A 12,880-nucleotide genomic window follows, 5' to 3' on the forward strand; every position below is an offset into this window, starting at 1 on the left:
CTCAGTTCACAGAAATCCAGTGTACCTTTTCAGATGCTCTGACAAAAGACAGCAAGTCATTTGTGTGATGGGTGGAAAAATGGGGGAATCAAAAGACAGACAACTCATCACACACTTAAGAATGGTTAGGTTTTTCCTTTTTCCAACACAGTAACCGTGGAATCCCTGGACTGAAGGCCAAGAGGACCAGAATCCCTGAGACCGCTCCCTCAAGTTTTCAAATGGCTGACCGTAAGGAATCAGCGCCAGCTTACCTATGTAAGCGTGTCCACAAAGCCAGAGGGAGAAGAGAGACGGGTAAGAACATGGGGGAGACTTAGTAACCCCCAATGTCTATGTCTATCTACAGGATTATATCCACAGATCTATGTCAGTGTTTCCCAGCCTTTCTTCCATGACCCCTTAAAGAAGCTTTTTAGATATTTTTTTCCAGTCATCACCCCCAACTCCCAATGAAATTTTAATACCACAGATACACTGGGTATCTATTTATGTATATAACTCTACGGAGATCTGCAAACTATTATATCAAGGTTTTCTTTCCCTACCTCTCTCCCCTAAAAACCAATTTGTGCCCCGTTAGGGGTGACTTCACCCCTGTGAGAATGCATGTTATGTGTGTGTGTATAAAACAAAAGGTCCAGCATATACTTTCTACTTCCTTCATCATGTGTCCTGTGCTGTCTCAATTTCCACAACAGTCAGGTGTTACTTTTACCAGGGGAAAAAATAGGACTTTTTTCCCCCTCTGTGTGTGTATGCATGCATGTGTATATGTGTGTGTGTTTTGGTAGTGCCACAGGAGTAAAATCACACTCATAAATGCAAATGCAAAACAAGAGAAAAGAAAAAAAGGAAAAGGAGCAAGTAAAAAGAACTTTGAGAATGCGTACAAAGCTGGAGAAACGGTTTTGGCCAACACCAATCACAACAGTTCTGATCCAGCTCAGTGTTCCTGGACTGCAAGGCCACCAGCGATGCAAGACATACTACAGCTGATACAGTCTTGTTTTCCTGCCCTGCTTTTTCTACAAATGCCCATGAGGTACTACTGGGGACAGGACTGAAACCAGAGCAGACCATCTGCTAAACACCACTGTGGGTCCACCTGAGAGGGCCAAGAACTAATGGTCTCAAACACAGTCTTCCTCCCACCCAACACCCACCAGGGTACTGGTGCTGGAAAGCTCACAGGAACCACTGGTTTTGAAAGATTCAGTTCTGTTCAGAAACACCTGTGACATAGGAAACCCCACTTCATCCCATGGAGAGGAAATAAAAGTAGGCTTAAAATTGCCAAGTTGGCAACAAAGAACCATCCCCAGCAGGGCTACCAGGGAGAAGGAGAGAACAAACCAGACATTAAGCAGACAAATGAAACCAGAATGAGCCAAGTAATTCTGGAAGTGCCTTTGGCTACATTCCACAGCATAAAAGGCTGACTTCTCCAGCCTCCTCACCCGCGCCTCAGTGGGGTTTATTCCCAAATCAAAGCTGTCCCGAGTGGGAAGAACCCGCAGAATAAAAAAAAAAAACCACTATATACAGTTTGACCCTTGAACAACGTGGGTTCGAACTGCATGGGCCCATTTATACATGGATTTTTTTTTTCAATAAGTCATACATGATCTGTGGTTGAAACTGAGGATATGGAAGGCCAACAATGGGACTTGAGATATGTGGATTTTGGTATCCTTGGTGGGTCCTGGAACCAATCCCCTGTGGATACCGAGGGATGACCGTATATCTGACACAAGTTTCACAAAACAGTACTAATATTTAGCCTCACTACATGTAATGCATTCCAATATAATCTAGTCTAGGAGAGTCTGTTTCATATTTTTTAATGCTGGTCACAGCCCACTAAAATAAGCTCCTTGAGAAAAGGGAACCCTTGTACACTGTTGGTGGGAATGTAAATTCATGCAACCACTGTGGAAACAATATGGAGGTTTCTCAAAAAACTAAAAATAAAACTAACATATCACCCAGCAATTCTACTCCTGGGTATATATCCCAAAAAACCAAAAACACTAATTCAAAAAGATACATGCACAACCCAATGTTCACAGCAGCATTCTCTACAACTGCCAAGATATGGAAGCAACCTAAGTGTCCATCAGCAGATGACTGGATGAAGAAGATGTGGTACATATATACAATGGAATATTACTCAGCCATAAAAAAGAACAAAATTTTGCCATTTGCAGCAACATGGATGGACTTGGAGGGCATTACGCTAAGTGAAATAAGTCAGAGAAAGAACAAATACTGTATGATATCACTTACATGTGGAATGGAATGTAAAAAATACAACAAACTAGTGGATATAACAAAAAAGAAGCAGACTCACAGATATAAAAAACAAACTAATGGTCACCAGTGGGGAGAGGGAAGGGGGAGGGGCAACATAGGGGTGGGGCAGTAAGAGGTACAAACTATTAGGTATAAAAAGAACTACAAGGATATATTGTACAATATATGGGGCATATAGCCAATATTTTCTAATAACTATAAATGGAATATAACCATTAAGAATTGTGAATCATTATATTGTACACCTGTAACTTATATAATATTATACAACAACTATATTTCAATTTTAAAAATAGACCAAAAAGATAAGCTCCTTGACACTGGTCTTGGCAATGATTTTTTGGATAGGACACCAAAAGCACAGGAAAAATAAATAAGTGGGACTATATCAAACTAAAAAGCTTCTGCATAGCAAAAGAAACAGTCAAAAACTGAAAAGGCAATCTACAGAATGGGAGAAAATACTTGCAAACCATATGTCTGATAAGGGGTTAATAACCAAAATACATAAGGAACTCCTACAACTAACTCAATAGGGAAAAAAAAAGAGGATCCAATTAAAACATGGGCAAAAGACCTGAATAAACACTTTTCCAAAGAAGATTTACAAATTTACACAAGGCCAACATGTATATGAAAAGGTGTTCAGTATCACTAATTGTCAGGGAAATACAAATCAAAACCACAATGAGATATCACCTCACACCTCTTGGAATGGCTACCATATAAAAGACAAGAGATAACAAGTGTAGGTGAGGATGTGGAGAGAAGGGAACCCTTGGGCACTGTCCATAAGAATGTAAATTGGTCCAGCCACTATAGAAAACAGTATGGAGTTTCCTCAGAAATTTTAAAATGGAACTACCATATGATCCAGCAATCCCACTTCTGGGTATATATCCAAAGAGGATGAAATTATCATCTCAAAGAGATATCTGCACCCCCATGTTCACTGCAGCATTGTTCACAATAGTCAAGATAGGGGAGCAACGTAAATGCACATTGATGGATGAATGGATAAAAAAAAATAAGGCGTACGCACACACACACACACAATGGAATAGTATTCAACCACAGAAAAGAAAACATCCTGCCATTTGCAACCACATGGATGGAACTTGAGAGCGTTATGCTAAGGGAAATAAGTCAGAGAAAGACAAATACTGCATGGTCTCACTTATATGTGGAATCTAGAAACATTGAATTCATATAAACAGAGAGTAGAATGGTGGTTGCCAGGGACTAGCGGGGGGAGAAATGGGGAGATGCTGTTCAAAGGGTACAAACTTCCAGTTACAAGGATAGGTTCTGGGGAATCTAACGTACAATATGCTGACTGTTTAACAATATTACATTGTTAGCATTTGAAAGTTGCTAAGAGAGCAAATCTTAACTGTTCTCACCACCAAAAAAAGGTAATTATGCGAGGTGATGGGTGTGCCAACTAACCTTACTGTGGTAAATCATTTCGTAATACGTGTGTGTACTAAGTCATCACATTGTACACCTTGAACTTACACGGTGTTATTTGTCAATTACGTCTCAATAATGCTGGGGCAAAAAACAAACAGGCAAAGGGCAGCCTGTCTCACTTGGCCCCCAGCTTGTAGATTAAAAGATCGTGTGTCTGTCAAGCCAGGTTCTGCCTTCTGGTCAAATTCCACCTCACTCTGTGATCAGCACAGCGATGAGTGAGGGAAATGCACAGTCTGGGGAAACCATGGCCAGCAGACCCCAAATGTCCCTCCCACCTTCCACAGCAGCAACCTGCGTTCCTAGCCTTCCTGCAACCCACCCCACGTCCTGAGGTCTCAGCAGCCAGTCTCTCTGGCTCTCACAAAACCATAAAAATAAGGACTTCCCTGGTGGCGCAGTGGTTAAGAATCTGCCTGCTAATGCAGGGGACATGGGTTCGAGCTCTGGTCCAGGAAGATCCCACATGCCACGGAGCAACTAAGTCCGTGTGCCACAACTACTGAGCCTGTGCTCTAGAGCCCACGAGCCACAGCTACTGAGCCCACGCACCACAACTACTGAAGCCTGAGTGCCTAGAGCCCATGCTCTGCAGCTAGAGAAGCCACCGCAATGAGAAGCCCGCACACCACAGTGAAGAGTAGCCCCCACTCGCCACAACTAGATAAAGCCTGCACGCAGCAACGAAGACCCAACGCAGTCAAAATAAGTGAGTAAAATATAAATAAATTTATATTAAAAACCCATAAAAATCAAGCCCAACTCCAATCAGAAAAGCATCAACCCTCTGTTAAGTCTCTGATGTCCCAAATAAGTCTGGTGAAGTGGTACGTTTCCAATACAGATTTCACACAGAAGCTTGAGTAACCTTCGTAAAATCAGATCTGATCGTGTCTTCCACTTAAATCACTTTAAGGCCTTAGAAGGGAGAATCACTGCCTACACCAGGGCTTCTGCCAGGGCATACTACAGCCAGTGGGCCAAATGCAGCCAGGCACCTGTTTTTATAAATAAAGTTTTATTGGAACATCACCACGGCCGCTTATTCAGCTACTGTCTGTGGCTGCTTTTGCTACGATGGCAGAGATGCCACAGACCACCTGACCTGAAAAGCCTGAAACATTTACTATCTGACCCTTTACAGAAAAAGTGTGCCCATGCCCGGCTTTCCTGTCTCTTTTTTCATCATCGTTGTAAAATATATATAACATAAAATTACCATTTTAAACATTTTTAGGGCTTTCCTGGTGGCGCAGTGGTTGAGAATCCGCCTGCCGATGCAGGAGACACGGGTTCGTGCCCTGGTCCGGGAAGATCCCACGTGCCGCGGAGCGGCTGAGCCCGTGAGCCATGGCCGCTGAGCCTGCGCGTCCGGAGCCTGTGCTCCGCAATGGGAGAGGCCACAACAGTGAGAGGCCCGCATACCAAAAAATAAATAAATAAATAAATAAATAAATAAATAAATAAATAAATAAATAAATAAAAATAAACATTTTTAAGGGTACAATCCAGTGGCATTAAGTACATTCACATTGTTGTGCCACCATGGCCACCATCCATCTCCAGAACTTTTCCACTTCCCAAAATGAAACTCTACGCAGTAAACACTAACTCCTCAGTCCCCTCCTCCAGCCCCTGGCAACCTCTGTCCTACTTTCTCTCTCTGTGAATTTGCCTATTCTAGGCACCGCACATCAGTTCAATCACACCATAGTTGTCCTTTCGTGTCTGGCTTCGTTCACTTAGCATAACGTTTTCAGGGTTCATCCATGTTGCAGCAAGTGTCAGAATTTCATTCCTCTTTATGGCTGAATCATATTCCATTGCACGGATGGACCACACTGTGTTCCTCCCTTCATCTGCTGATGGACACTCGGGTTGTTTCACCTTTTGGCTGCTGTGAACAGTGCTGCCACCTGCCTAACCCAGGAGTCTCTTCCTGCATCACCTGCCTGCTCCCTTAGCCACAGAGGCCTTCCGTCAGTTCCTCCAATGGGTCATGCTCCCTTCCTGGAACACCTCCCACCCCTTCCACCATCTTAGTCCCTAATTAGCCTTCAGTCCAAACAGTTCTTCTGGAAGCCACGCCGACCAAACCCTCCCCAGTCCCCCCACTCACCTCCCTGCCAGTGCAAATTCAATCGGCTCCACAAGCTCTGACAGCATCCCGCACTTTCTCCTGAGAGCCTGGGACACTGTTCGTAAACGCTGGACATAAGATCGAAACACCTATGTGTGGTTACCGGATTACTGTCAGTCTTCACGAGGCCGAGGGCTACGTCTTTTTCCTTTCCATTGTACCCCGCCAACTAGCCCAGAGTCTAGAACACACCACATTTCATCAATTCTAAGATGCACGCAGGATGTATCTTACGATCAACGTCTTAGATTCACCCGCATATGGTAGTGAGAGCTCACGAAACACCGGCTAAATCGTTGAAATGCAAATGCAGTGAACCGTTCCCCAGCGCTTCCCCCACCTCAGAGCTCCCAGAACCGGGGTCCACGCCTTTCACACACGACAGCTCCCAAATTTAGACTCTTCCCTGTATCTCCTCATAGGATTATCCATAACCATTTTATCTTCTATGCCTCAGATGCAATTTTGTTAAAGGTAAATATTTAAAACGTGCTACTCACTTCTGTGACCCTGTTGAGCATTTCTTCCATTTTTAATACACTGAGACCTCAAAAACCTGCAAGGGACCCAGGTCACAGTCAGCCTCTGAGGGGCCCTGGAGGGAGCTGCCCCATTTCTCTCATTAGCCAGCATACAGCCACAGACACTGTGTCGCCCTCTGCTGGCAGCAAGTCCCACCCCCCCCCAGCCCCCCCAAAGCCAGAGCCAGGCACAGCCCATGTCAACTTTCAGGATTTTTCTCCCCTGGGTGCCTGCGGCCCCACCTGCAGCTTCTGTGGGACGACCTTTGCTCTGACAGCCCACTTATCTGCCCCCTGAGCCCCCTCCCACCCCCAGCAGACCTGGGCATGTATCGCAGGTATAAACACAGAGCAGGTCCCAGGCCCAGGGTCAGCCAGAGAGCAGCACCATCCAGCACCGCAGCCACTTGACACTGGTAGCCATTCCACACTTGGAAGGTGGCCAGTACGAATTGAGATGAGCTGCTGGTGTGAAATACCCTCCAGATTTCAAAGACTCAGTGTGGAGAAAAGAATGCAAAGTATTTCCGTAACAGTACTTTACACTGATTCCGTGCTGAAATGATCATGTTTTACTATATTGGGTTAAATGACATATCATGAAAGTTAATATCACTTGTTTCTTTTTACTCTTTTAAGGCAGTTACTAGAAAATGTAAGGTCGCATATGCAGCTGGCGTCCTATTTCTAGGGGCAGCACTGGGATAGACTCTGCAGGGATTGGCAATTTTTCCTGTAAAGGGCCAGACGGTAAAGATTTCGGCTTTTCGGGCCACACTCAACTCAGCTGTCGTAGCAGGAAAGCACCCACAGACAAAACAGAACGGAATGAATCTGGATGCGTTGCAATAAATTCAGATTTGGCTCCTACTTTACAGCATTAATAGTATTAAAAGGGGTCATTTCTGGGAAATTCCGGACCAGCCATTAGGGTAAATCCACCTTTCATTCAACTGGAGGAGGGAAACACAGTTGATTTGAAGCTTCCCTGACTGGGAGGCTCGGCTGCACCCCCGGAACCCACCAGATGCACTCACTTGGGCGTGTGGGCCTCGTCGACGCGGTGACCCAGCTGGAACTCGTGGGACTTGCTCCGATGCAGGGACGTGAAACCCGGGATCAGGTGGATCAGCTTCCGGGAGGAGGGCGGCGGGGTCCCCGGGGGCTTCAGCTTGTTCTTCCTCCTCATGGGTGGCGTGCCGGGCGGGGTCACGGTGGTGACGATGTTGGGGGTGCGCGGCGGGGTGCGGACCGTGTGCCGCTGCCGGGGCGACGGAGGCAGGGACCGGTGGCCCGACTCCAGTGGCAGAGGCGGGCACAGGCCCGGGTAGGCGTCCACCGTGAGCCTGTCCACGTGGGTGTACACGGGGGCCCCCAGGCTGGGGCTGGCGTGACAGTAGTGCTGGACGCACTTGGACTGGACCCTGGGGCTCTGGGAGAGGTGGGTGCGGATCCACGGGGTCGGCTCCGCGGGGCACACGGGGTTGTTCTCCTTCCCCGTCTCCGTGGTGGGCCACTGGATGGTCCAGTCTTGTTTGGAAAGGTTGCCTCCTGAGTTGGGACAAAGGAGCAGAGACGACAGATGAGCCATGAGAAAGCAGGTGAATTACACTGTAGGCCAATTACCGTAGACGCGCGTTACACCGTATACACCATGCACCGTGCGTGTGCTGGTTACAGCGTGCTCTGTACGCACATTTACATAAATTACGCACGGTACGCTGTGTGCATATTTACATAAGTTATGCACGGTAGGCTGTATGTACATTTACATAAATTATTCACGATATGCTGTATGCATATTTCGTAAATTCAACCACACCCACTTGGCCCCTCCTAAAAGAATGAAACCCTTTACTTGACCGTCTCGCCACAATCCCCATTCAACAGCCTTGCCCTCCACTGCCCAGGGTTGGGGAGCCCACAGCTCAAATGTCCAAGGAAAGAGCATGGCAGGTGTGAGGAGAGGGGAGAAGGATGGTTAAGGACAAAAGCATAGAGGTAGAAAGGAGATTTTCTTGTCTTACAACAGTTTATTAGAAAAAATGGAACACTAAAAAAAAAATCCTACTGTCTGAATGCAGCTTGAGGTGTTCAGCCCTGATATAAGCTAAGTCAGAAAATAAAACTGAATCCTATAGTGCACTAACATTTTTCACTCATTTGCTTGTATTAAGAGCGCAAATACGTATTTGGTCTACACATACAGACTCTCAGGCTGCAACGTGCAGCCTTACATCCTCTGTACTAAGAGACGTAAAAGCGTAAGGGTCAAATACCGAGACCAAACGTTCAGGCTCCAAAACCATCTAAGTCAGGGCAGGCACCTTCCTGGGTCCCTTTTCCAGTGTCTTCTCGAAGGCAATATATGGTGACAATGGGGAAACTGGCTCAGAAGTCCGAAGGGACAGGTGAGGGCAGACCTCCGGGCCCATGTGGATTTTATACCAAGTTCAACTGGAAGCCATTGAGGGTTTCGATCTAAAGTTCATTCCTCTAGTTAGCATCTCTCACCATACAAAGATATCACATTATTACTGACGCTATTCCCCATATGCTGTAACTAGACTTATCGTGGTGATCGTTCTGTAATATATAGAAATTTCAAATCACTATGCTGTATACCAGGAAGTAACAGAGTGTGGTAGGTCAATTATACTTCAAAAGACAAACAGACTTATAGAAAAAGAGATCAGGTTTGTCATTACCAGAGACAGGGGCTGCGGAGGAGGGGAACTGGATGACGGCAGTCAGAGGGTACGATCTTGCAGTTATAAGATAAATCAGTACTAGGGCTGTGCTGTACCGCATGATCGATATCATTGATAGTCTGCCATTTGTCACACAGGCACGTCGTTAGGAGAGTAAATCCTAAGAGTTCTCATCACAAGGAAAAAAATAGTTCTTTTTCTTTTCTTTTGTATCTATATGAGATGATGGATGTTCACTGAACCTACTGTGGTCATCACTTCACCATGTATGTAAGTCAAATCGTTATGCAGTATACGTTAAACATACACAGTGCTGTACGTCAATTCTTTCTCAACAAAACGGGAAGATAGATAGAGAGAGAGAGGTAATAGATGATAGACAAATAGATAATAGATGATAGATAGATAGATAGATAGATAAAATTTAACTAATCCAAAACAATCTAATAAAGTTCATTTCTCAAAGACGCTGAGGCTGCTGATTGGACAAGGAGAACCCAGTTAAAGGGTATCACGGGGCTCCCGGTGAGAGAGGATGCTGGCTTCCACTGGGGTGGTGGCAGCACAGATGGAGAGAAGTCAGCAGGTGTCAAGAGAGGACTACGGGGCTTCCCCTCCCTGGTGGCGCAACGGTTAAGGATCCACCTGGCGACGCAGGGGACACGAGTTAGAGCCCTGGTCCGGGAAGACCTCACATGCCGCGGAGCAACGAGCCCGTGCTCTGCAACAAGAGAAGCCACCACAATGAGAAGCCCGCGCACCGCAAACGAAGAGTAGCCCCCGCTCGTCGCGACTAGAAAAAGCCCGCGCGCAGCAACAAAGACCCAACGCAGCCAAAAGTAAATAAATAAATAAATTTATTTTTAAAGAGAGAGAGAGAGAGAGGACCGCGTGGCAAGACCTGGCAGAAGGCGATCGAGCGGGCCCTCCCATCACAGGCCAAGCTGAAATAAATTCCAACTCGTGGCCGACTGGCAATAACAGTAATAATTACTATAAGGACCATAACAAGAGCTAATTTATAGAGCATCTGACAGTTTACAAAGTGCTTTCATGAACACTGACTCACTGCCCCTTTTTAAATTAAAAACAACTCATTTTGTTATTACATAGTCATTATAGAAAAATTAGAAAATTCAGATAAGGAAAAAGGCCATGTTGTTCTACAGCCTAGCCGTCCTGCCTATTAATGCTTGGCTGTGGAGCCTGCCAGCTTGTTTGCTGTGCATTTTTTTTTTTTTTTTTTTTAAGAAACGCCGTAAGTTCTTATTTAATGGTTTGTCATCTGCTTTCTTCATTTGTTAAATTGAGACTGTTCCACGTCTTACTTAATTTTCATAAGTCTGTGTGCAAAGGGCCATTTTGATCTCTACTTTGTAGATAAGGAAATGTATGTGCAGAGATGAAGATGTTTCCAAGGTTACAGCAGAGATGGGAGCCGGCCTCTGGGATTCACACCCAGGATCTTGGCCAACTCCACAACGAGGGCACAGGGCCTCTGGGACAGTGGGACCTGCACTCACCAAAGACCCTGGACCATCCTGGACCATCCTAATCAGCAAAATGGGAGCAGGAGCTGGAACAAGGGCTATTTCTGGCAAGAGTCTCCCTTTTCCTTCCTCCCAGACTTTGCCAGAACCTTCTACCAAAATCACCATCACTATGGTGTGTCGGTTCTCAAATATTTACACATACCCATTAGCCCAGGGACTAAGAGAGCCAGCTCTGGAGTCAGATGACTTGGCCCTAATTCTGGCTCTCCTACTTCCTGGCTGTGTGACCTTGGAAACTCATCAAACTTCTCTGAGTCTTAGCTTTATCAGCAGTGAAACAGGACAATAGTAGACCTGCTCCGGGGGAATATTATGAGGATCAAATGCAATAATACAAGCAGTGTGCTGAGCCCAGCACCTGGCACACAGCAGGCCCTCCATAAATGTGAGCTGCTTGTACTGTACTTCTCAACACCATGGCGATGCGTTGCTAGCTCCCGTTTAAAGTGCATGCACCTGTGCTGAGAGCTGAACAGGGCACCAGGTGACGTCACCTCCCTGTGTACCTCTCGGAAGGTGATGTTCCGAGAGGCTGACTAGCTCTGAGAGCTGGGGGCAGACAGAGAACCAAGCCCAGATCAGCCTGATTCACCCAGCAAGCTCTGGATTGGTGTATTTGCTCAGGAAATACAAAAACATGTGTAAGAAAGTAAATTTATTTTTTTAAGTTATATTAATCACATACCACACTCCAAGGCCACAGGGAAGTACTCTGGGCATTATCGCTAGAGCTCATGCTCCGCGGAGTGAAGTGAAAAGAATATGGAGCTGCGACTCAGAGAGACCCGCTTAGAACTCTGGTTCCACTGTTGATCGGCTCTGTGATCTTGGGCCAGTTACTTGACCTCTCTGAGACTCTGGGGGTTTGTCAAATGAGAATGAATAATCATGGCTCCCTTGGAGGGTTCGGTGAGGATTAAACCCATTCATTCATTCATTCATTCATTCACCCAAGTATATTTCACAAATATTTGAACGCTTCCTGTATACCAGGCACTGTTCTAGACACCGGGACACAGCAATGAACAAAAGAGACCAAAGTTCCTGTCCTCACAGAGCTCATGTTCTTGGTAAGGAAACAGAGAAGAAAAGGGGATGAACAAAAAAGCAACATTACATTACATATAAGATGTCATATATAATATAACGCCTATAATATGTCAGCGATAATAAGTGCTATGGAGGAAAAGAAAGCTGGACGCGGGCACCAAGGAAGAGTATTGGGGCTGCTTCAATCAGAAGAGGATGCTGACGTGACAGCGGGCATTTGATCAAATATCAGAGTGAAGCAAGGAGCGAGGTAATGAGTCGAGCTGTCGGCACAGAGCCTGGACCACATGATGCTGCAGACAAATGGGCGGGTGCTTGAGGATGAGTGAGACATCTATTCGGGATGCCTGGGACTCACCTAGTGTGCTCCCCAGGCATTCGCTATCCCAGCGCCCGGGGCCGGGCATCTGTCTCCCCCGTCCTCGAGATGCTCACGGTCCAGCGGCAAGATCAGTGATGAAATAAGCACTCGCTGCAACTGCACTCCCAGGCATAGACCCAAAGGAATTGAAAGCAGCACTCAAATGTTTGTATGTGAACGTTCACAGCAATGCTAGTCACAACAGCCAAAAGGTAGAAACAACCCAAATGCCCATCGACTGACAAATGGATGAAGTAAATGTGGTGTGTGCATACAATGGAATATGATTCCACCATCAAAAAGAATGAACTACGGATACAGGCTACAATTTGGATGAACCTCAAAAACACGATGTCAAGTGGAATCAGCCGAACATGAAATGTCACATAGTGTATGATTCCATTTATATGAAATGTCCACAAGAGGCAACTCCATAAAGACAGAAATCAGACTAGTGGTTGCCAGGGGCTGGGGAGGGGGGAAGAAGAAACAGGGAGCAACTGCTTTAACGAGTACAGAGTTTCCTTTTCGGCTGATAAAAATGTTTTGGAACCTGAGAGAGGCGATGGTTGCCCAATGTTGGGAATGCACTAAATGCCTTGGAATCGTTCGCTTTTAAACGGTTAATTGTATGTTCTGTGAGTTGCACCTTGCTTAAATAAATGTAAGTACTCACAATATGGAGCCGGGAATCCAATGTTAGAGAAAGCGCAGGTGACTGAGAGCAGAGGGGAGGAAGCCAGCTTTCTGGGGAG

At 45.9% G+C, this 12,880-nt stretch overlaps 1 protein-coding gene across 4 annotated transcripts in view; it reads right to left on the reverse strand.

Annotated features, from left to right (window-relative positions):
• KSR2 (kinase suppressor of ras 2) overlaps positions 1-12,880 on the reverse strand; it is a 410,583-nt gene that overhangs the window by 254,551 nt on the left and 143,152 nt on the right. For all 4 annotated transcript variants that reach the window (XM_067015445.1, XM_067015448.1, XM_067015444.1 and 1 more), the window contains one exon: positions 7,488-8,001. In XM_067015445.1, coding sequence (XP_066871546.1) covers positions 7,488-8,001 — 514 coding nt within the window. The remainder of the gene's footprint in view (positions 1-7,487; positions 8,002-12,880) is intronic.

The sequence above is a fragment of the Kogia breviceps genome, chromosome 15 (genome assembly GCF_026419965.1).
Source record: "Kogia breviceps isolate mKogBre1 chromosome 15, mKogBre1 haplotype 1, whole genome shotgun sequence".
Taxonomy (NCBI): Eukaryota; Metazoa; Chordata; class Mammalia; order Artiodactyla; family Physeteridae; genus Kogia; species Kogia breviceps.